This window comes from Pleurodeles waltl, chromosome 11, assembly GCF_031143425.1.
Source record: "Pleurodeles waltl isolate 20211129_DDA chromosome 11, aPleWal1.hap1.20221129, whole genome shotgun sequence".
In the NCBI taxonomy this organism is placed as follows: Eukaryota; Metazoa; Chordata; class Amphibia; order Caudata; family Salamandridae; genus Pleurodeles; species Pleurodeles waltl.
The window spans coordinates 87,355,118-87,380,901 of record NC_090450.1 but is presented as its reverse complement, the minus strand read 5'-3'; the positions used below and the strand labels follow the sequence as shown (position 1 = coordinate 87,380,901).

General features: G+C 43.4%; 1 protein-coding gene across 2 annotated transcripts in view; it reads right to left on the bottom strand.

Moving 5' to 3' along the window:
• The window catches only part of ACAP2 (ArfGAP with coiled-coil, ankyrin repeat and PH domains 2), a 333,281-nt gene that overhangs the window by 45,185 nt on the left and 262,312 nt on the right, over positions 1-25,784 (bottom strand). For both annotated transcript variants that reach the window (XM_069213160.1, XM_069213161.1), the window contains exons 13-17: positions 15,212-15,317; positions 12,811-13,019; positions 8,319-8,388; positions 3,777-3,871; positions 1,009-1,196 (exon numbers count right to left, since the gene is read on the bottom strand). In XM_069213160.1, coding sequence (XP_069069261.1) covers positions 1,009-1,196; positions 3,777-3,871; positions 8,319-8,388; positions 12,811-13,019; positions 15,212-15,317 — 668 coding nt within the window. The remainder of the gene's footprint in view (positions 1-1,008; positions 1,197-3,776; positions 3,872-8,318; positions 8,389-12,810; positions 13,020-15,211; positions 15,318-25,784) is intronic.

Below are 25,784 nucleotides of genomic sequence, written 5' to 3'. Positions count from 1 at the left end.
CTCTGGCTTTTGGAGGTACAGTAATAACATTAAATGTGGCAAACAGGTTGTAACTGGCAAGACGGAATCATATTTAGCCTGATGCACTTGTAGCTTACGAAGTCTCAGGTGTGAACTACAGAATGAGGAGGAACTATTATTATTGTTCCTTGTCCTACTGCAAACAATTTAAATGACAAAAATAAGCATTGCATAAAAAGCTTACCAGCTTACTTCAATTTCCTACTTAGTTAGTCTCTATGTGAACAAAAGCATGCTACAAATGTCCCTAAAATGAACGTAGACATGCATGCCCCTTATCTCCAATACCAAACACAGACATAGAGAGAAAAAGTGGGTGTGTATGTATTTTGGTTAAGTGAGACTGGTTAATCAAGTTTCCTCTAGCATTAGCCCACAATTCTGTGAGAAAATCTCCTCTCAATTGATGCTAAAAATCACCTGAGAGCTTCTGGGAGTGTGTTTGCGGGAGAGATTCCTGGGAGAACCGGGACCATGCGGGGGACTAGAGAGATTGGTGGATGGCCGGCCTTTCAGGGAAACAATGTTGGTGTTTTACTAATCATTTCTATGTCGTATATTGTCATGCATGGAGTTCGCTTCACAGTGCAGCACATGATGGTGGGTGACCCTCTTAGGGGTGGGAGCATAGAGCGGAGGAGAGGAGGAGGTCCTTTCCGACATGGTTGAGCAGGAGAGGATTGCTATGGGCTGCCCCAATACTTCCAGTCTAGTACCGCTGCATTGTGATTGCCTTATTGTGGAGAGTTGTACTTGACATGTTAATAACTTGAAAACAATAAACAGATTTGATCCATAAAAATCACCTGAGCCAGTCTCCCTGACAATTTTATCTACTGAGCAGGCACGTCACCTCTATAACCATTTCCAATTTTGTAACTTAAAAATAGATAGTTGTCACTATTAATTAGGTAAAGCTGTATTAAGATAGCTCATGGTTGTTACAGTATAATATGTATTATGCCAGCAAAATAAATGACAGCATACCTGAAGTTCTGGAAGATGTTGAGAAGTGCTCCTGTGATGTCAGGGACTTTTCAGAACTACTGAGGTCTTCATTTTTGCACTGGGAATAAGGCCTTTTCCGTCCATCAAGAGGGTGCAAAGCAACACAGTCCTGATCCACAAACCTCTTCTCCACGTACTTTGCTCTGATATATGCCTCCTTTTCAAGTCTTTAAAAAGAAAATAGCATAATTGTAGAAAAAGAAATCAAACTACAAAAGCAGCAGTAGCTGCCAGTGGGTGATTTATCAATGCAGCAGAACCCAAAGGTGGACCCTTGCAACCTTAGTAACAAGCACAACCAATTCAACTAACTGTATAAGAGCTATCCAAGTAAAACACAATAAGACAAATCGACTTGACAAGAGAGCAACACAATGACAAATCATAAAAAAGCTGAAATTATAAGTAACTACAAATTATGAGGGAAAACTTGCATAGTTCATTATTAGCAGTCTAGTTCTAATCCCACTTCCATTTTCATAAAGACAGCTCACCATCAGTAATGTGGTGAATGGATCTAATTACTGTAACAATACATGTTTCACACATCTTAACGGGCAAGTTCACAACATTTTAAATGCTTTGTCTTCAGCAACATGGAATTTGAAAAAGCATGTTAAAGGTGCTAACTTCTTCCCAGGCCAGGCACTTTAAGCTCACTGTTTACAGAGGATCAGGAAAGGTGCCTGACTTTGGCATAGCCAAAGAAGCCTGAACCAACACATTCTCCGGGAAGCCCAACCTATGCAGAAAGCCACTGTAAACTGAAGCAGGGCACTATTTCCTTGTTTAAAATGAGCAAAAACTAAAAGATCTGAGAGGATTAAAATACCATAGTCTTCACAATCTATTGCAAATAGGATACCATTGTCCAGAATCACTTATCTTGGATGGACTACTCTGCCTAAACTTTTATGTTCTGCAATAACATTAGGAGTTATATCTTAACCCCAAAATGTGATAAAACGTACTGACTTCTTAGAAAATATCTGAACTGTTAGAACATTTACCTGTGTAAATAAATATGTATTCTAGTCATACAGCATAGCTCTGTTTGAACACTGATTAAATTGTGTCTGATTACTGAGTGATAGTGAACCTGAATGCGATCTTTTACCACCTCCTGAAGTCAAGTCTTGAATGCTCTCTCAAGCTACCTTTGTCTAGCTGAGTACTATATGACTATTGGATAGATACATCCAGACTACAATAATACCAAGGACCCTGGACACCAGTGGTATACGACATTAGTCATGATGATACTTATCACTGACTTATGGCATCCCCAGAAACACGAGAAACGGCTCTTAGTATCATTCTGTTTTTAAAAAATTTGTGAAAGATGGACATTCAGAGTTCAAGTCACACTGCCTGGAATCCTTTGACTCCTTGAAGGGTAATACATATCTTAGGGTGTTAACAGAATGTAAGAACATCTGCAAACCGGAGGCAAAGTGAAAAAATTAAAAAAACAAATATATGGTGGCAAGTCTAAATAATTATGTGCTTAGAATTAGAACAACATTTGTGGGGGATGATACATACATTTCTGGGGTAAGATACACAGGCTGAGTACTGTGCCAGCTCGCAAAAAAGCCAAGACTGCCCTGCAACAAAATATTTACAGAGGTTGAAAATCTGTTAGAAAAAAGGTTGAGGAGAAGCCAGGTCACGGAAAGTATTTAATTCTGACTATGTGAAACCATTCATCTGGGCAGAGATAGCAAAGGAAACAGGCAATGTTCCTCAATCAGATGCAGCTCCCTAAGATCAAATACTGGTTCTGTTGGCCATGAGGAGTGTGGCTGTACTCCCATAGAATACCCATCATTGCAAAGACACCCTTAACCAATACGGTAGCGGATGCTGAGGATTTAAACATTAGTCTACTGCAAACCTCCTTCTGAGTTTTAGCAGAACAATCTGAATGGTGCCCTTTATCAGGTCCAGTTGAAAAAACGTGACAAAAACAGTGCTCAGTCGTGCCTTAAATTGAAGAAAGGGAAATGAAACTCAGTGCCCTAAATATTGTTCAGCTGGCTGAATGTGGTAAAAGGATGGGGGGTTTGATCACAATATATGGCACTTGCTAAGGGAAATTTATTAAAATCTACTGACATGATCTGCAAAATATATATTATATATAAATAATGATCTGAAACGACCCTTGTTGATTCTAATTATTTTCAGGTATGCAGCTAAAATGAAGTAATGCTGCCCAAAAACTAAATACAAATTCAGTCAGTTTTTTGGGGTGAATTAATTCGACTGTGCTTTCTTTTTTTCTTTTTTAAAATTTTCTTTAAAGGGGAGAACCCTGCACCCATCCATCTCCCTCCACATCCACCTTCTTGAACCATATTATCATCTGATTTGTTTCTTGAAAAGCCGTTCCCTCCGATCGTCCCAGTCCCTTAGCTATCTGGTAGACTCTACATGCACCAGGATTCTTGGTCTACATGTGAATCTGAACTCCATGTCCTCTTTTTTTCCACTCAGAAAAAATATGAAGGTGCAACAAGACGGCTAAACCTTCAGATGTACAGCTCAGGTTTTTTGGATTAAAAAATTGGTTTGCTCCCTTCGATCATGCAGAGGTAACATGGATTGAATTGTTCCATTCAAAATCTGCATTTATGTTTAGAAGATAAAAAAATTCCCCTGTAGAAGTGCCCCACCTGGAGAGTTTTTAGGTAAAACCGAATGATAAAGACAACTTAAAGAAATATATACATAAAAATAAGTACCTAGGACTTTCATTGTCTGGTTTCTTTACTCCAAGTTTTTCCAATTTAGCTTCATATATTCGATTAATAACTTGATTTCCCAGTTCACACATCACCTGTTGGCGAAACAAAACAAATGTCATGCTGATTTAAAACGAACAAATATTAAATGAATTATGCTTTATCTTGGTTGACGTATAGAACTGTAATAAGTTAACAGACTAAGGAAAATATTTGCTTATTAATTATTTGAAGACGTTTGGTGGAAAGAAAACTGTTAGCAATAGGGTATGGGTTGTGTGTTGAATATGTATGCATGTTCATGCACACCAACAGTAGTTGTTAAATAGAAGAGCTGCCAAAGGTGCCTCTGTAGTTAAGACTCCCACAATACTCCACAGGAAAAGGCTATTTTACAATGCTCACCATTATGCCTTTGACCTATCTGCACAGTAAAATGCACAGAAGATCTACAGGAAGTTGGGGTGAAGGTAGGAGAAAATGAGAAGAAGGGAGAGGGAATGATTAAACAATATAATGTCACTGGAAATTTCCAAAGAGAGCTTTTTACATAAATAACTCATGAAAGACTGGAAGCCTGGAAGGCACATTGTGCTGAACTCCTATCTTTCGCATTTTCCAAATTTGGTGACTTTTGTATTACAGAATATAGTACCCGGGAAACATAGATGTGCCACAATTATATCACAGTTTAACCCTAAAATCACTAGGGAAATTAAAAAAACACACCCAACACTTAAGGTGTGTAAAAACTACTAGCTTCACATGCCAAAATCCTAGTGTAATACAAGGTCCGTTGAAAATACTCCAAGTGGAGAAAAAATAAGAGAAAAAACCCAACAGGAAAACCATAAAGGGTGGCTTGAGACAACTTCTGACCTCCATCTAGGGGGATGGTTTCCTTTGTACAAACTACTGAGGGACAAGTAGGGGAGGGAGAGAGAAAGTGGGTTCAATTTGGCCGATGGTTCGCTCTTACCGCTGGTCTGTATGGAAGTCTAAAGTGTCTGATGTGTCGCCTCCATAATAATCACCCTATTCTATCCCTTGGATTGTGAAGACAGGTTAGAGCCTAAACATAGAGAAGTGGTGTAAAGTGTTGAAAATTGTGGTTTAAAGTGGCATTGACATAATGGTTCATTTATTTTTTGTGTACCAGCACTGTTTAAAAAAAACAAAAAAAAGTTAACATGTATAAAGTAGGGGTGGGCGAAACTCAGGATATTTTACTCTCCGGAATTCTGCAGAGTTACGAAACAAATTGTGGAGTTCCGCCAATGGACAAAAATAGGCACGTTGTGCTGTTTGTGCTGTGATTTAGTGCCAGGAGCACGTTCCGTGCTGAAAAGTCAGCGGGAAGGAAGGCTCAGCTAATGAGTTCATTTTGCTGCTGCCCAAGAAGATTTTCAATTTGAGCGGCAGTCTTCTGGCCACAAATGGTTGTGACTGCCTGCGTTGTAAAAGTCTCGACGGAAGTCCTCTTAGCGACCGAAAATCGTACTAGGGTATGTCAAATTTCATCCGCGCTCAAAAACTTACAATTTGTGTGCATGTGCAAGAAAAAAACTGCACCACGCAGCGACTGAGGGAATTTGGCCAGAACTCCGCGTTACAAGAACAACGCAGAGCCACTAAAATTCTGCTAATTTTGCTTGAGGAACGGAATATTTCGCCAACCCCTATATAGAGCTTATAATAAGAAAGGTAACATGTTTCACTGCATTTTATGATTCATCACAAATCGATCAAGACATAATAAATGACTATGCATTTCTCAACACAGTCACTGTCCCTAGTGAGTTCAATGTCAGATGAGGTCACCAATTGACCCTCTCATTTATGATACCCATGAGGACTCCTAAAAAAGAAAAAAAAAGACTCAGTTTAAACTAAAAATGCTGGCATACCAGGACACCTTAGAAAATATTCTGTAATAGGAGAAATCTTGATCTGAAGATGTAATCAAAGACTTATGGGATACTAAATTATTTTGAGATGATAGATACCCCAAAAGGCAGTCCTATAGCAACCTATATCTTGTAATGCCGTAGTCTAAAGAAATCCCAGATTGACAGACGATCGTGAATGCAGTTTTTTTTGCAACTACAACATGCTCCCGTAGCCTAGATTTCCTGTCAACATATATAAAAAAGTTTGAGGGAGCCCTACATAGCTAGTAGAGCAAACAAGTTATAAAGTAAAAAGAGTCGAAAATCTTACCACAAGCAATCAAGTTGTCTCCCACAGACTTCATTAACAAAATATGGAATTTCTCTGTGGGACTTTGTCTTCCCATAGAGCACCTGCATATTTAAAAAATGATTTGGACAAATCTGTAAGTATGGGCATATCGGACTAGAGAAAAGGAGTGAACGTGCCAGAAACCACATCTTGTTACAGAGGTCTCATGTCCAATGACGATCACTTATCTGGAATATTGTACCTTACAAGTATAATACTGCCCACGGTAATAATATTAGAAAGGTATTTGTGGGGATAAATGTATTCCCTGATGAAGCACTTGTTCAAGGGCGAAACACGTTGGCTGGGCTGGATTTTCAATATGTGAAGAATAAAGCATTTTGAAGACTCACCTCTACGTTTAGTTGTGTGTTTTATTAACTCAATGGAAGAATCTCTGTACCCATCTGGTTGGGCTCTAATATGATTGGATTATCTTTCTCTCCTTAATATGGATACTATTCCAATGCACCATTGATTATTTAGAGAGTGCTCCCTATTCTGTTTTTATTGTATTTACTTTTTTAATGATCTTTCTCAGCGTTCGCAATTGCTGGGAAATAGTTAAAAAAGAAAAGGAAACATTGTTAAGTCTACTGAACTGCAATCCAACGACACACCACCCTCACAGGGTCAATTCAGCCTCCGATGCCCCGGGACCTCCTTATAGCACTGGCATGATGGTTTAGTTTGTTAGTATGAATGATGTACATCTGCATGACCAGAGTTGCTTATCTCTATTTGTACAAAATATTAATAAACATATTTAAAAAGACTATTAAACTGCAGCATTCTTTCAACTGCATATTCGAGACACACCCCTGTGGATCGAGAACCATTCTACTTCATCACCTCTCGCATTTAAATAGTTTTCTTTTTAAGAAAATAATTAAACAGATAGCTTGGTAAACATGAGTAAAGAGAGACATAAAAAGGGAATACACACTTTGGAGCCTTTTAAGTATACAGGGGATGCAATGCCCCAAAAGAAACATGTTGGTTTCTTTATATTTAAAAACACAGTTGTTTCCAGTACTGGGGTTAACAGCCCCACAGTTTTCCCTAAGTGTCCTGTACTAGCTGGATACCAACACTGATGGAGCAAACATTTGACAGCTGACCTAGTGTCTGGTACAGAAATGAAAACAGGGTACTAGGCCAGAGACAGTTGCCCTGTTCCTCCTCCTGCATCCTTTTGCAGAAGGTCAAGTTCTTGAGCAGCTTACCCCTACTATGGTGCCTTATTTATAATTGTAACTAAGACACATGGACAGCAGTAAGGCATGCCAATGTCAAAGGACTTGGGAAAAGGTAGGAGGTTTTGATTGTCGAGAAGTTGTGGGGCAAATACAATCATTCTTGGGCACTGGGCAAGCCTGCGGTACGAGGTAGATATCACCACTTGACCTAGTAATAGGGTAAGTGCAGATGTTGGGAGAGAGTGGAGAGAATGAAATTAGTGGATTTGGAGTACAACCATTACCCAATGCTGAGAAGGAAGTCGGCCATGAGCAATTTCTGCGGTCCTTTGGCAAGTCTAAGAAATTTGAGGGGTGTGGAGGAGGCTGCCTTCATTTGCACCCTGCAACAACGCAGGGGGATACAGAGGCAAACACGACCCTCTATGCCTTGGAGTAGCCGGGAAGTGGGGGGGGGGGAGAAATGGACAGCAGTCCTCTCCCCATTGCTTGGGGAAAAACTGTATGAGAATTCAAATATGGGGCAGGATCCAACACAACTCACTGGTCCTTCAGCAAGGCTGGGGTAGTCAACTTGTGAGGAGTCCTGGGTCGGGGGTGTCTAAAACAAACTTCTCCAGCCTAGGGGTGGCTCTGAAGCAGACACAACAGACAACTCAATCATCTGTGGCTGTACAGCAATGCCAATGGTGGGGAAGCCGGCCACTACTACTCACTATAGCTCTTGGGCATGGCCAGGAACTGAAATTTGGTATCAGGGGCACATACTATTCATATCACATGCAAAGGAATGCAGGAGCCATGTTAACCTTCTATTTTAATATGATTTTACGATGTGACCAGAAATTAAACCTATATTTTTCCAACAACTGGTAGATGAACAATAATATTCAGTGGGCTGGCCTGATACATACAAATCGTTCCAGCAAGAGCCTTAACTCCTTAAACAATCAATGTATATTTACTCCAAGGCCATAGGTTGGCAACTATGAACTTCGTTTCACATTAAGCACACATCTCATGATACTTCCATATCGCTTTTTTCAATTTTATTTAACAAAAAAAAATATGCATTACTAGATTATGGAATCCTTCACTGTACCTTTAGTAATTCAGGCTCCCATGTATCTAACGTTAATGACCTTACTTTTGAAAAGTGTACACCAAGACTCCTAAAGAAAAGGGAGAAAAAAGTATAAAAGTATACAACACGCATGTTTGAGCAAAATCAACAGCATATATATTTTCTCTAAATTGTTACTTTTTGTCACTGATAAAAAGTGAATTACATTAATTGTTTAGAATGGGGAACAGACTGCAATGTAAATACAGCTATCACAGGCAAAAAGTAAGACCCTGTGTTTTTCTAAATTTTTGTTAATTTTAAAGAGCATTTTTGTCAAGTATCTTTTATACATAATGGGCCTTATTACAACTTTGGAGGACGGTGTTAATCTGTCCCAAATGTGACGGATATACCACCTACCGTATTACGAGTTCCATAGGATATAATGGACTCGTAATACGTTAGGTGGTATATCCGTCACATTTGGGACGGATTAACACCGTCCTCCAAAGTTGTAATAAGGCCCAATATGTTTCAAATCAGTGTATCCGTAGTAATAGCAATAGTAGTCAGAAGTGTCGTGGGCCCAGGGCAGTAGAACTCCAACTTGTAGGGTGGAACACAGTCGCTCCATGCCAGGCAGTTGCGGATTCCTACCTCAAAGTCCATCAATGCATACATAGGCAGAAGCTGATTTCTTCCTTAAAGACCATCGACGGTAGCTTCCAGAAATAGATATGAACTTTGCCTGCAAGTCTGGAGTTTAATTGTAAGGAGTGTTTGTGACTATCATGTGATGTTATCTAAAATGAGCAGTGCAGACAAAGTGTCAATCTAATCCTTAGTCGTCGTGACACAATGGTATTAAAAAGCATGCGTCAGTCATGCCAAAAACAGACAAAACCTGCAGAAGGTTGTTGGACTTAGAGCCAGACGACATCCAAGTAACACTGTAGACAGGGGCCGAGGTACCCCCATGTACAGATATCAACACACTCCTTTTTCAAAATAGGTAAATATCAATTGTAGAATCAACTGTAAACCATTTACTGATTCACAGTCCAGTTGAATGGTTAATATTTCAAAAGGAAAAGACACTAAACATGCAGTTTTTTCTGCAACCCTAGTAACCTAAGAAGACAAAATATTGATCATGGACAAATGGCATGTCTTATTAGTGAAATGGATGGAAGATCACATAGACTTACATCTGAGAAACAAACAACTTACTTACAACAGTGTCTCTTGTACTCCTAATGCTAAAGCATGATTACATGCGGAATTATGAAACTTATATGCAATACAGAGCCTGGGCATAGGAAGTAAAGAAACAAAATATGCACTCTTCAAAAAGAAGAAGAGCATAGGAAAGGCATTAACTGGAATGTGGTCATTGTCTGGAAGGGATATTGTCGACTGACAAATGATGCCAGAAGTATGAGAAGTATGACTTGTACCATATTTCATGTGTTGAGAATGGATCAAAACTATGAGATGCTCCACTTCCAAAAGATAACAGGAAGAAGGCAGATTATTGAGTCTCTGCGGCACTTGCCCTAAGCATTTCTCTTTGACTACCATTCACTTTGCTCCACCTGATAAAGTTTCTTTTGTTAACATTTTTCTTAACTCCTACTCCTCTACATAGTGGCTATCCATCCAGGCAGGCAATGATGGAAAAGGACCATACCTTGGCTACCTACAGATCAGGTAACCTGACATAAATCTTACCAAAAGCTCAGCAAGAAAAAAATCTGTACTGAACATCCTCTTTGTGACATTAAAATGGAAGAGCCCTGGCGGTGTAAATTATGTTAGGAGGTTGACAGTTTTTCCACAACTCCATCATTTGGCACATCATTTCCAATGTTATGAAATAAGATGAATAATAGGATTTCACTCACACAATGCAGTACACAGTAACATTTTAGGTTTTTACTTGACAAGTATTTCTCGACCAACCAAAGCACACACCATTCATTTGTCTAAGGTTGACAAAAACAAATAGAATACATTCAACTTGTTGTCCTATTTTTATTGAGCGATTTACCTGACTTTATAAACACAATTTTATAATAAATGTTCAGACAAAAAATATCCCTGAGAAGCAAGCAACAATTTCAGTTTTTTTCCTAAACAAAGCCAGTTAAGTGACATCATTCACTAACAAAGTATATTTGAGAGGAAGCAGCACCACGTTACGGAGTCTCAAGGAAGGCTCTCCATCAGAAAAAACTGGTTAGGTACAGTGCCTTGCAATGCTGTGTTCTATTAGCTGAACGCTGTAAAAAAAAGCATGAGTGAAGATACAAAAACCCCAGCACCAACAGCCATTCTGAAGGTTTTGCTGGATCATTTAAAAAAGGACTGGGTGCAGAACTGCTGATGATACTTATCTATCACTCTGTCACTTCATAAAATCAAATATTGGCATCAACTCGTAAAGTGCTAAAGGGACTCTAGTCCAGTATTCGAGGGGAATAGGTGGCTGAACCCTCTCTAGAATTTGACTTTGGTATTCTGCGCAGCCTTAGGTATTCTTATCCGATACATTCTTCTGTCATATGGTCATCACTAGGGTGCTAGGCTCTAGGGGCACCTGCTGGTGGGTTCGTCCCTGGTGCTTTCCTCCATACAGTATTACCTGATAGCCCTTTCTTTCTTTGTGTTTTTGTTTCTGGGCTCCCGGACTTTGGACACACTTTTCCCACTATTTCTCAGGGTTGTGGTGACTGCAGGGGAACATGCTGTATGGGCTTGGAAGGCCAGGTCGTCGATAAAGCTGTTGAAGGATTAGAAGGACCATGCAAAAGCCGTATAAGGTGTGAGAAGATCCCTCAACACGCTTAGTGACAGGTTGAAGAAACCAACTCCAAAGCCCGTTATATGAGAAGAAAGGACCCTTTGTCATGCATTCCCCAGTTCTGCCAGCTTTGCTCAAAGGTACACTCCCTCCGAATCTTTTAAACTCTGATAAGGCATCTCATTACACACTTTATGCTGACAAAGGGAGGACATTTGTCAGAATATCCCAACATAGTGGTCACAAAAGTCCAATGGCCTGATTTAGAGTTTGGTGTTATGGAAATTTCTCGATTAAGGAGAAAATGCCAAACCAGGAGGATAATCCACCGGTGCGATCTCCTCGACAATATAGATAGTGTTGCAGCAGAAATTCCACCAAAGGAGGCTCCGCAAAAGTTAGCACTTCCTTCAGAAATTTGAATATTTTCTGGTATTACTCAACTCTAAAAGCAGCAAGTGAGGAGATTCCTTTGAAGGCTTAACAAAGAAAACTGCCCCTGGCAGGACAATAATATGAGGATTGTGCAGCAAACAGCCCTGAAAACCTACACATGCAACACAGCCTCCAGTCAAAAGACTGTCTTTAAAAAGACAAGCTGTCTTCTGGGATTCTTGTTCCATCAACATAAAAAATAAATTACTTGCTTTGCAATATGGGAAGGGACATCTTTCCGACACCTTAAAATGGCAGCTCTGCTTTTCATAAGTTTAATTCTTTAATTAGAGACATGATTTCCTAGCTTGCTTTATATTGGAAAAGCGGTATTTTGCAGTGGAGTTGTGATTCAAGCCTTCTTTGATAGTGGGGTGTCGTTCTTAATTGGTTTTCTTTAAAAATGGAAAATGTCAAGTTTGGGTATGGCTGCTTGGTAAAAATGTTTTGAAAAAAACGTAACTAGATATATTTAGGTGTGTTCTGGTAACACACGACTGGAGATATTCTTGAAAAACTAACGCAGCAAACAAAGTGCCTAGCAGCATTTATTAAGAGTCTCACTACGAGGATTCAAGACATGAGACCTTGAAATAAAGAAGCAAACTAATTTTAAAGTCTAAAAGCCATGAAGATTGGGCTGCTGCAATGAAACTACTGAAACTCTGTCTGTTATCTGAACATGAATTTACGTTAATAGTGTAATAAAAATGACAAAGATTAAGCTATTCTAACAACCATGTTTGAATTTGTTTCCAGCTGGAGACAAATCCTCACACTCAGTCTACTAAATGGGGACGTTTATATTATTTAGGCAACATTGTAAGCTCTTGAAATTCCACCTGAAGGTCAACAGTTTACTTCGTTAATGATGTCCTGCATTGAACTACGCTCTGTGTACAGCAAATTTACTAATAATTGATCCATTTCAGCCTGAACATTTTTGGGCCAAATCTGCAATATATGCAGCAGATGATGAGCTATGTGGAGAATACTGCAAATTGATATCTATGTGAAAAATGCTGCAGATGAACAATTGTGTTATTAAGTGGCCCTGATTATAGCTCAGTCTAGTTAATGTATTCAACGTTTTAAGAACGTCCAGCTTTGATTGCTCTATGTCATTGTAATATAAAAATGCATACTTTTTATAGATAAATTAATTGGGTACAAGCCACAAGCATTGACGGCTGAACTACGGGTGCCAACTAAAATGATTATACACAGGAGGTCCCTTTGGTTGTAAATATATTCAGAACACTAACACTTAATGGTTAGACTGTCATCTACCTGTGTATCCCGGAACACTCAATGCACAGGATGATTCCAAGGTTGATGCTGGCCCACCGCGGATCCGCCAGACCACAATCGCAGCAGACAGAATTTCCAGCAATACACTGAATTCGCCGTAATGCACTTTCACCTTTAACTAATTTCTCTTTCACCTCGCTTCCCGAGTCCAGACTTCCTGTGGAGGGCGAGGATTTCTTGTCCAGCTTCTAAATAAAGAGAAGGACACACTGACCACAAAATTCTAATTTACAACTTTATTTGGCAAACTTGCTTTATAAGAAAAAGTAATGTGAGATCATTTATATGTACATAGTAAATACTAAAATTATTAATGAATGCCTTGTGCAACAAAACACCTTCATAAAAGGCTGAATGATTTTTTTTTCTTGTTTATTACTGCCTATTTTAAGAGGCTTTCTGTGACCATTTTTACAAACAGCTCTACATGATTTCCTCTACATATTTTAGGATTTCACATACAATGATCACACGAAATAAAATAATAAAAATTATTTTTTCTTACCAGATTATATTACTTAAATCTTGACCGATGATGCCAGATACGGCGTGGTCTTCTACAAGTCAAGTTGAGTTATCACTACAGTCATTCAATCAATGTCAACCATTCCACTACAATTTGTGCGGCCGAAGAAAATCAGAACCCATCAACTTCAATGCCATGGGCAGTCAACCAAAAACAATATTTAAAGTGAAGACTTAAAAAAAATAATCAGCGTTGGTCTCGAATGGCAAGTAAATTCCCTAAGATACTACCAGGCAAAAGTTCTGAAGACAATTGTAGCTGGGCATTTAATGATGGATATGGACGAGCCCACCAACAGTACTGAAGAGCAACCACTTGGCTGAAAACAGAAGGTCACTGTGCAGAGGTCTATGGAGTACAGAGGACACATATATGAGCCCAAGGTTCTAGGACGTATCATGGTCCCAGCTTGGTTATGCCAATATTATGTGGTTGGACTAATTGATATCCTATCCCTACTTGAGATTTTGCCCAAACGGACGTATGTTGAACTTATAAATAGAAGCTGCAGTTAAGGACTTAGATCTACCTATCACAGTCATGATGATTATCTTGTCCCTATGCCCATGAGGTGGCATTCATCTTTAAATAACTATACTGCCTTGAAAAAAAGTCACATGTTATGACGAAACATGTGTTGGCTGTTCGTATATACGTGACTAGTCCTGTGCATCTCGAATAATGTAACGTTGATTCATCTACAAGATTGGCTGCTCTGGATCTTTTCCACAACAAGATATAGATACTAATTGACTAACAAGTCAACTATGGACTGAAATTTATTTGATTTGCCATTGAGTACACCAATTGGTATTGAGTGCTGTGGGGACTGTGGTATTACTGCACTTATGCCAGGGTTTTGAGGCACATGGTAGCCACCACTGCAACCAATATTGCTTGGATGGACGGGTGTTTTAATGAGGAAGGGGGTGGTGGGTGGTGCACATGAACAGATCCCAGGAAGAAAATAACTGTCTACCATGGACCACTTATGATGTCTGGAATGCCAAACAAGAGTGTTGCACTAAAGTTTGCACGGCAGTCACACTTTCAACTTATTATTTAGCAGCAGCTTCAAGTACTAAATGATGAATTGGTTTACAGTGCACATATTCGTCATAATGGGTAAGTGTGGTGGGGGTGCATGTCATTGTCATACTCATCAACATCAACATCCTGGGGTGCCACCTGATCTGTCATAGAATCAGAGCCAGAAGCAAACAGATAATGGAACCTCTGGTAATTTATGAACCCTTAGACATTTACAGCTATGGTCATCTCTACAAAAAAACCTCTCATGATGAATTGGTATACTTTCTGTATCAGGTAAAAATAGGATGGAGTTCTGAAATTCCTGCAGTGGAGCAGTGAAGGGGAGGTGTGGAGCAGTTGCAAGAGAGAAACTAGATAAATATAACATGCTGTCACAAACATGGTTGAAGCATTGAAGACTGAATGAAGTTCCAATAACCTCTGTGTGGCAGGATGTATCTGCAAACGCAGATTTTCCAAATTTATGATGCTCCTATTTGGGATATATTTTTTAGCACTTTGGTGTAAGCCATGTTCTTCAATTGAGATCTTGTTGAGAGGCTGTGTCTTGGGTGGCAGTAAGAAGGATTGCAATTTAGGGCTCTAGGCCTTTCGCAATCATATCACAAAAAAACTGCTTATTCTTGACCATATGGATCTTCAAAAAAACACTCAAGTGATTTACCACATTACGGACAAAAGTCTTGGTGGTTCACCTGTCTACTGTTCAAGGCACACAACTGTGAAATTTTACATCTCCCATGACAATCTTAGTGCACTATTTTGCTTTATTTTTATTTTTATAAAACAACAACCTCTTACCTCCGTCTCATCACTCTTTTCTCTATATGCTGTAGCAATACTAGTTTGGACTGCTTTAATCCAAGCCTGCCGCAGCTTTTCTGAGTCTGCCTGTAGCATACAGCTCCTAAATGAAAAATGGAACACAGCTTTATCAAACTAACAAGCTGCAATGCTTTCAGTCAGTGGTGCTGAACAATTTTGGCAGTGGGTCAGAAGTTACAGTAGTGTGAGGCCTGCAAAATTACAAGGAGTTGGAACTATTTTAGAGTTCTTTAAATACGCAAGTCTAGCAAATGAGAAAAAAATATATTTTGAGCCAGAATGTGTGCTTTACAGAGTCTCCGAAAGGGAGCCAGTGAGGTTGCTTGCTCAATATTGTTGATCTTGAAGTGGGTTCCACAGATGTATTTTGAGCTCCTATTGATAAATAAGTGACTATAAGGTGGTATGGGCACAGATCAATCTAGATAGCATGTTGTTGCAGTTAATTCTGTTGCCAAATGACTATATCGAAACAAAAGGATGATGGACGGAGGGCTGAACAATGCAAACACTCACTCCCAGTCACAGATCTGGGTTTAATCCATTGTTCTTTTGCTCACCATGCCACCCCAGTTTGGACCCAGCCATATGCAAATCAGTCTTGACCTTGTTCCTCATGGGAACAGTCCAGCCCGAACTGCCAAGCCAGGTCTTCCCTGGACCGGAAACAAGCATCCTGGGACCGGTTTCAGGGTTTCACCCTTCATCAGCCAGGCTAGCTTGAATCCAGTGGCACAGTGAGCAAGGGACCCACGTCTGGGCATACCCTTCCCACTTAGGGCAACTTTAACAAAACAAAAGGATGATGGACGGAGTGCTGAACAATGCAAACGCTCACCCCCAGTCACAGATCTGGGTTTAATCCATTGTTCTTTTGCTCACCATGCCACCCCAGTTTGGACCCAGCCATATGCAAATCAGTCTTGACCCTGTTCCTCACGGGAACAGTCCAGCCCGAACTGCCAAGCCAGGTCCTCCCTGGACCGGAAACAAGCATCCTGGGACCGGTTGCAGGGTTTCACCCTTCATCAGCCAGGCTAGCTTGAATCCAGTGGCACAGTGAGCATGGGACCCACGTCTGGGCATACCCTTCCCACTTAGGGCAACTTTAACAAAACAAAAGGATGATGGACGGAGTGCTGAACAATGCAAACACTAACCCCCAGTCACAGATCTGGGTTTAATCCATCGTTCTTTTGCTCACCATGCCACCACAGGTTGGACCCAGCCATATGCAAATCAGTCTTGACCCTGTTCCTCATGGGAACAGTCCAGCCCGAACTGCCAAGCCAGGTCCTCCCTGGACCGGAAACAAGCATCCTGGGACCGGTTTCAGGGTTTCACCCTTCATCAGCCAGGCTAGCTTGAATCCAGTGGCACAGTGAGCAAGGGACCCACATCTGGGCATACCCTTCTGTAAGGAAATGCCTCCTTGGCATGGTTGCCCCCTGACTTTTTGCCTTTGCTGATGCTATGTTTACAATTGAAAGTGTGCTGAGGCCTGCTAACCAGGCCCCAGCACCAGTGTTCTTTCCCTAACCTGTACTTTTGTATCCACAATTGGCAGACCCTGGCATCCAGATAAGTCCCTTGTAACTGGTACTTCTAGTACCAAGGGCCCTGATGCCAAGGAAGGTCTCTAAGGGCTGCAGCATGTCTTATGCCACCCTGGAGACCTCTCACTCAGCACAGACACACTGCTTGCCAGCTTGGGTGTGCTAGTGAGAACAAAACGAGTAAGTCGACATGGCACTCCCCTCAGGGTGCCATGCCAGCCTCTCACTGCCTATGCAAGTATAGGTCAGTCACCCCTCTAGCAGGCCTTACAGCCCTAAGGCAGGGTGCGCTATACCATAGGTGAGGGTACCAGTGCATGAGCATGGTACCCCTACAGTGTCTAACCAAAACCTTAGACATTGTAAGTGCAGGGTAGCCATAAGAGTATATGGTCTGGGAGTCTGTCAAACACGAACTCCACAGCACCATAATGGCTACACTGAAAACTGGGAAGTTTGGTATCAAACTTCTCAGCACAATAAATGCACACTGATGCCAGTGTACATTTTATTGTAAAATACACCACAGAGGGCACCTTAGAGGTGCCCCCTGAAACTTAACCGACTGTCTGTGTAGGCTGACTAGTTCCAGCAGCCTACCACACTAGAGACATGTTGCTGGCCCCATGGGGAGAGTGCCTTTGTCACTCTGAGGCCAGTAACAAAGCCTGCACTGGGTGGAGATGCTAACACCTCCCCCAGGCAGGAGCTGTGACACCTGGCGGTGAGCCTCAAAGGCTCACCCCTTTGTCACAACCCAGCAGGGCACTCCAGCTTAGTGGAGTTGCCCGCCCCCTCCGGCCACGGCCCCCACTTTTGGCGGCAAGGCTGGAGGGAACAAAGAAAGCAACAAGGAGGAGTCACTGGCCAGTCAGGACAGCCCCTAAGGTGTCCTGAGCTGAGGTGACTCTAACTTTTAGAAATCCTCCATCTTGCAGATGGAGGATTCCCCCAATAGGGTTAGGATTGTGACCCCCTCCCCTTGGGAGGAGGCACAAAGAGGGTGTACCCACCCTCAGGGCTAGTAGCCATTGGCTACTAACCCCCCAGACCTAAACACGCCCTTAAATTTAGTATTTAAGGGCTACCCTGAACCCTAGAAAATTAGATTCCTGCAACAACAAGAAGAAGGACTGCCCAGCTGAAAACCCCTGCAGAGGAAGACCAGAAGACAACAACTGCATTGGCTCCAGAAACTCACCGGCCTGTCTCCTGCCTTCCAAAGAACTCTGCTCCAGCGACGCCTTCCAAAGGGACCAGCGACCTCTGAATCCTCTGAGGACTGCCCTGCTTCGACGACGACAAGAAACTCCAGAGGACAGCGGACCTGCTCCAAAAAGACTGCAACTTTGTCTCAAGAAGCAGCTTTAAAGAACCCTGCAACTCCCCGCAAGAAGCGTGAGACTTGCAACACTGCACCCGGCGACCCCGACTCGGCTGGTGGAGAACCAACACCTCAGGGAGGACCCCCGGACTACTCTACGACTGTGAGTACCAAAACCTGTCCCCCCTGAGCACCCACAGCGCCGCCTGCAGAGGGAATCCCGAGGCTTCCCCTGACCGCGACTCTCTGAAACCTAAGTCCCGACGCCTGGAAAAGACCCTGCACCCGCAGCCCCCAGGACCTGAAGGACCGGACTTTCACTGCAGAAGTGACCCCCAGGAGTCCCTCTCCCTTGCCCAAGTGGAGGTTTCCCCGAGGAAGCCCCCCCTTGCCTGCCTGCAGCGCTGAAGAGATCCCTTGATCTCTCATAGACTAACATTGAAAACCCGACGCTTGTTTCTACACTGCACCCGGCCGCCCCCGCGCTGCTGAGGGTGAAATTTCTGTGTGGGCTTGTGTCCCCCCCGGTGCCCTACAAAACCCCCCTGGTCTGCCCTCCGAAGACGCGGGTACTTACCTGCAAGCAGACCGGAACCGGGGCACCCCCTTCTCTCCATTCTAGCCTATGCGTTTTGGGCACCACTTTGAACTCTGCACCTGACCGGCCCTGAGCTGCTGGTGTGGTGACTTTGGGGTTGCTCTGAACCCCCAACGGTGGGCTACCTTGGACCAAGAACTGAACCCTGTAAGTGTCTTACTTACCTGGTAAAACTAACAAAAACTTACCTCCCCCAGGAACTGTGAAAATTGAACTAAGTGTCCACTTTTAAAGTAGCTATTTGTGAATAACTTGAAAAGTATACATGCAATTGACATGATTCAAAGTTCCTAATGTACTTACCTGCAATACCTTTCAAGCAAGATATTACATGTTAAATTTGAACCTGTGGTTCTTAAAATAAACTAAGAAAAGATATTTTTCTATACAAAACCTATTGGCTGGATTTGTCTCTGAGTGTGTGTACCTCATTTATTGTCTATGTGTATGTACAACAAATGCTTAACACTACTCCCTGGATAAGCCTACTGCTCGACCACACTACCACAAAATAGAGCATTAGTATTATCTATTTTTACCACTATTTTACCTCTAAGGGGAACCCTTGGACTCTGTGCATGCTATTCCTTACTTTGAAATAGCACATACAGAGCCAACTTCCTACATTGGTGGATCAGCGGTGGGGTACAAGACTTTGCATTTGCTGGACTACTCAGCCAATACCTGATCACACGACAAATTCCAAAATTGTCATTAGAAATTGATTTTTGCAATTTTAAAAGTTTTCTAAATTCTTAAAAGACCTGCTAGGGCCTTGTGTTAGATCCTGTTTAGCATTTCTTTTTAGAGTTTAAAAGTTTGTAAAAGTTTGAATTAGAACCTAGAACTAGTTGTAGATTCTTAAAAAGTATTCCAACTTTTAGAAGCAAAATGTCTAGCACAGATGTGACTGTGGTGGAACTCGACACCACACCTTACCTCCATCTACAGATGAGAGAGCTAAGGTCACTCTGTAAACTAAAGAAAATAACAATAGGCCCCAAACCTACCAAAATACAGCTCCAGGAGCTTTTGGCAGAGTTTGAAAAGGCCAACCCTCTGAGGGTGGCAACTCAGAGGATGAAGATAGTGACTTGGAGGGAAATTCCCCCCCTCCAGTCCTACTTAGGGAGAGCAGGGCTACTCAAGCCCTGACTCCACAAATAATAGTCAGAGATGCTGGTTCCCTCACAGGAGGGACCAACAACTCTGAAATCACTGAGGATAAACCCAGTGAAGAGGACATCCAGTTAGCCAGGATGGCCAAAAGATTGACTTTGGAAAGACAGATCCTAGCCATAGAGAGGGAAAGACAAGAGATGGGCCTAGGACCCATCAATGGTGGCAGCAACATAAATAGGGTCAGAGATTCTCCTGACATGTTAAAAATCCCTAAAGGGATTGTAACTAAATATGAAGATGGTGATGACATCACCAAATGGTTCACAGCTTTTGAGAGGGCTTGTGTAACCAGAAAAGTGAACAGATCTCACTGGGGTGCTCTCCTTTGGGAAATGTTCACAGAAAAGTGTAGGGATAGACTCCTCACACTCTCTGGAAAAGATGCAGAATCTTATGACCTCATGAAGGGTACCCTGATTGAGGGCTTTGGATTCTCCACTGAGGAGTATAGGATTAGATTCAGGGGGGCTCAAAAAACCTCGAGCCAGACCTGGGTTGACTTTGTAGACTACTCAGTAAAAACACTAGATGGTTGGATTCAAGGCAGTGGTGTAAGTAATTATGATGGGCTGTACAATTTATTTGTGAAAGAACACCTGTTAAGTAATTGTTTCAATGATAAACTGCATCAGCATCTGGTAGACCTAGGACCAATTTCTCCCCAAGAATTGGGAAAGAAGGCGGACCATTGGGTCAAGACTAGGGTGTCCAAAACTTCCACAGGGGGTGACCAAAAGAAAGGGGTCACAAAACCTCCCCAGGGGAAAGGTGGTGAGACAGCCAAAAATAAAAATAGTAAAGAGTCTTCTACAGGCCCCCAAAAACCTGCACAGGAGGGTGGGCCCAGAACCTCTTCACAAAACAATCCTGGGTACAAGGGTAAAAACTTTGATCCCAAAAAGGCCTGGTGTCGAAACTGTAGTCAGTCTGGACACCAAACTGGAGACAAGGCCTGTCCCAAGAAAAGTTCCACTCCAAACTCCAATCCAGGTAACACTGGAATGGCTAGTCTCCAAGTGGGATCAACAGTGTGCCCAGAGCAAATCAGGGTCCACACTGAAGCTACTCTAGTCTCTGAGGGTGGGGTGGATTTAGCCACACTAGCTGCCTGGCCTCCTAACATGCAAAAATACAGGCAGCAGCTCTTTATTAATGGGACAAGTGTAGAGGGCCTGAGGGATACAGGTGCCAGTGTCACCATGGTGACAGACAAACTGGTTTCCCCTGGCCAATACCTGACTGGAAAAATTTATACAGTCACCAATGCTGACAATCAAACTAAAGCACATCCCATGGCAATGGTAACTTTAGAATGGGGAGGGGTCAATGGCCTGAAACAGGTGGTGGTCTCCTCAAACATCCCAGTAGACTGTCTGCTTGGAAATGACCTGGAGTCCTCAGCATGGGCTGAGGTAGAGCTAAAAACCCATGCAGCCATGCTGGGTATCCCTGAACTGGTGTGTGTAAAAACAAGAGCACAATGCAAGGCACAGGGTGAAAAAGTAGAGCTGGAGTCTGGAAAAATGGCCCAGCCTACCAAGAGAAAAGGAAAGTCAGTTGGGAAACCAACTGCAACACAGTCAGAAAAAGAGAACCTCTCTTCTCAGGAAGAAGTTCTGCCCTCTGAGGGAACTGAGCCTTTGGAGCTTGAACCTTATCAGGTTGAGCTCTTAGGCCCAGGGGGACCCTCAAGGGAGGAGCTGTGTAAGGGACAAGAAACCTGTCCCTCTCTTGAAGGCCTTAGGCAGCAAGCTGCTGAAGAGTCCAAGGGCAAGAAAAATGGAACACATAGGGTCTATTGGGAAGATGGACTCCTGTACACTGAGGCCAGAGACCCCAAACCTGGTGCCACTAGGAGAGTGGTAGTGCCTCGGTCGTTCAGAGAGTTTATTCTGACCTTAGCCCATCATATTCCACTTGCTGGGCATTTGGGACAAACCAAGACGTGGGAGAGGTTAGTCAACCACTTCTACTGGCCCAATATGTCCCAGAAGGTTAAGGAGTTTTGCCTCTCCTGCCCCACCTGTCAATCCAGTGGTAAGACAGGTGGGCACCCAAAGGCCCCCCTCATTCCACTTCCAGTGGTGGGGGTCCCCTTTGAAAGAGTGGGTGTGGACATAGTTGGTCCACTGGAACCTCCCACAGCCTCAGGAAATATGTACATCCTAGTAGTAGTGGATCATGCTACTAGGTATCCTGAAGCTATTCCCCTTAGGTCGACTACTGCCCCTGCAGTAGCCAAGGCCCTCATTGGTATCTTTACCAGAGTGGGTTTCCCTAAGGAGGTGGTGTCTGACAGAGGTACCAACTTCATGTCAGCAGACCTGAAACACATGTGGAATGAGTGTGGAGTGACTTACAAATTCACTACACCATACCATCCACAAACTAATGGCTTAGTTGAGAGATTCAACAAGACATTAAAAGGCATGATCATGGGGCTCCCAGAAAAACTCAAAAGGAGATGGGATGTCCTCTTGCCATGTCTGCTTTTTGCTTACAGAGAGGTGCCACAGAAGGGAGTAGGATTCTCACCCTTTGAACTTCTGTTTGGTCACCCTGTAAGGGGACCACTTGCTCTTGTTAAAGAAGGCTGGGAGAGACCTCTTCATGAGCCTAAACAAGACATAGTGGACTATGTACTTGGCCTTCGCTCTAGAATGGCAGAGTACATGGAAAAGGCAACCAAAAACCTTGAGGCCAGCCAACAGCTCCAGAAGTTTTGGTATGACCAAAAGGCTGCACTGGTTGAGTTCCAACCAGGGCAGAAAGTCTGGGTTCTGGAGCCTGTGGCTCCCAGGGCACTCCAGGACAAATGGAGTGGCCCTTACCCAGTGCTAGAAAGGAAGAGTCAGGTCACCTACCTGGTGGACCTGGGCACAAGCAGGAGCCCCAAGAGGGTGATCCATGTGAACCGCCTTAAGCTCTTCCATGACAGGGCTGATGTGAATCTGTTGATGGTAACAGATGAGGATCAGGAGGCAGAGAGTGAACCTCTCCCTGATCTTCTGTCATCAGACCCAAAAGATGGCTCAGTAGATGGAGTGATCTATTCAGACACCCTCTCTGGCCAACAGCAAGCTGATTGTAGGAGAGTCCTACAACAGTTTCCTGAACTCTTCTCCTTAACCCCTGGTCAGACACACCTGTGTACCCATGATGTGGACACAGGAGACAGCATGCCTGTCAAGAACAACATTTTTAGACAGTCTGACCATGTTAAGGAAAGCATCAAGGTGGAAGTCCACAAGATGCTGGAATTGGGAGTAATTGAGCGCTCTGACAGCCCCTGGGCTAGCCCAGTGGTCTTAGTCCCCAAACCTCACACCAAAGATGGAAAGAAAGAAATGAGGTTTTGTGTGGACTACAGAGGGCTCAATTCTGTCACCAAGACAGATGCTCATCCAATTCCTAGAGCTGATGAGCTCATAGATAAATTAGGTGCTGCCAAATTCTTAAGTACCTTTGACTTGACAGCAGGGTACTGGCAAATAAAAATGGCACCTGGAGCAAAAGAGAAAACAGCATTCTCCACACCTGATGGGCATTATCAGTTTACTGTTATGCCCTTTGGTTTAAAGAATGCCCCTGCCACCTTCCAAAGGTTGGTGAATCAAGTCCTTGCTGGTTTGGAGTCCTTTAGCACAGCTTATCTTGATGATATTGCTGTCTTTAGCTCCACCTGGCAGGATCACCTGGTCCACCTGAAGAAGGTTTTGAAGGCTCTGCAATCTGCAGGCCTCTCTATCAAGGCATCCAAATGCCAGATAGGGCAGGGAACTGTGGTTTACTTGGGCCACCTTGTAGGTGGAGGCCAAGTTCAGCCACTCCAACCCAAGATCCAGACTATTCTCGACTGGGTAGCTCCAAAAACCCAGACTCAAGTCAGGGCATTCCTTGGCTTGACTGGGTACTACAGGAGGTTTGTGAAGGGATATGGATCCATTGTGACAGCCCTCACTGAACTCACCTCCAAGAAAATGCCCAAGAAAGTGAACTGGACTGTGGAATGCCAACAGGCCTTTGACACCCTGAAACAAGCAATGTGCTCAGCACCAGTTCTAAAAGCTCCAGATTATTCTAAGCAGTTCATTGTGCAGACAGATGCCTCTGAACATGGGATAGGGGCAGTTTTGTCCCAAACAAATGATGATGGCCTTGACCAGCCTGTTGCTTTCATTAGCAGGAGGTTACTCCCCAGGGAGCAGCGTTGGAGTGCCATTGAGAGGGAGGCCTTTGCTGTGGTTTGGTCCCTGAAGAAGCTGAGACCATACCTCTTTGGGACTCACTTCCTAGTTCAAACTGACCACAGACCTCTCAAATGGCTGATGCAAATGAAAGGTGAAAATCCTAAACTGTTGAGGTGGTCCATCTCCCTACAGGGAATGGACTTTATAGTGGAACACAGACCTGGGACTGCCCATGCCAATGCAGATGGCCTTTCCAGGTTCTTCCACTTAGAAAATGAAGACTCTCTTGGGAAAGGTTAGTCTCATCCTCTTTCGTTTGGGGGGGGGTTGTGTAAGGAAATGCCTCCTTGGCATGGTTGCCCCCTGACTTTTTGCCTTTGCTGATGCTATGTTTACAATTGAAAGTGTGCTGAGGCCTGCTAACCAGGCCCCAGCACCAGTGTTCTTTCCCTAACCTGTACTTTTGTATCCACAATTGGCAGACCCTGGCATCCAGATAAGTCCCTTGTAACTGGTACTTCTAGTACCAAGGGCCCTGATGCCAAGGAAGGTCTCTAAGGGCTGCAGCATGTCTTATGCCACCCTGGAGACCTCTCACTCAGCACAGACACACTGCTTGCCAGCTTGGGTGTGCTAGTGAGAACAAAACGAGTAAGTCGACATGGCACTCCCCTCAGGGTGCCATGCCAGCCTCTCACTGCCTATGCAAGTATAGGTCAGTCACCCCTCTAGCAGGCCTTACAGCCCTAAGGCAGGGTGCGCTATACCATAGGTGAGGGTACCAGTGCATGAGCATGGTACCCCTACAGTGTCTAACCAAAACCTTAGACATTGTAAGTGCAGGGTAGCCATAAGAGTATATGGTCTGGGAGTCTGTCAAACACGAACTCCACAGCACCATAATGGCTACACTGAAAACTGGGAAGTTTGGTATCAAACTTCTCAGCACAATAAATGCACACTGATGCCAGTGTACATTTTATTGTAAAATACACCACAGAGGGCACCTTAGAGGTGCCCCCTGAAACTTAACCGACTGTCTGTGTAGGCTGACTAGTTCCAGCAGCCTGCCACACTAGAGACATGTTGCTGGCCCCATGGGGAGAGTGCCTTTGTCACTCTGAGGCCAGTAACAAAGCCTGCACTGGGTGGAGATGCTAACACCTCCCCCAGGCAGGAGCTGTGACACCTGGCGGTGAGCCTCAAAGGCTCACCCCTTTGTCACAACCCAGCAGGGCACTCCAGCTTAGTGGAGTTGCCCGCCCCCTCCGGCCACGGCCCCCACTTTTGGCGGCAAGGCTGGAGGGAACAAAGAAAGCAACAAGGAGGAGTCACTGGCCAGTCAGGACAGCCCCTAAGGTGTCCTGAGCTGAGGTGACTCTAACTTTTAGAAATCCTCCATCTTGCAGATGGAGGATTCCCCCAATAGGGTTAGGATTGTGACCCCCTCCCCTTGGGAGGAGGCACAAAGAGGGTGTACCCACCCTCAGGGCTAGTAGCCATTGGCTACTAACCCCCCAGACCTAAACACGCCCTTAAATTTAGTATTTAAGGGCTACCCTGAACCCTAGAAAATTAGATTCCTGCAACAACAAGAAGAAGGACTGCCCAGCTGAAAACCCCTGCAGAGGAAGACCAGAAGACAACAACTGCCTTGGCTCCAGAAACTCACCGGCCTGTCTCCTGCCTTCCAAAGAAC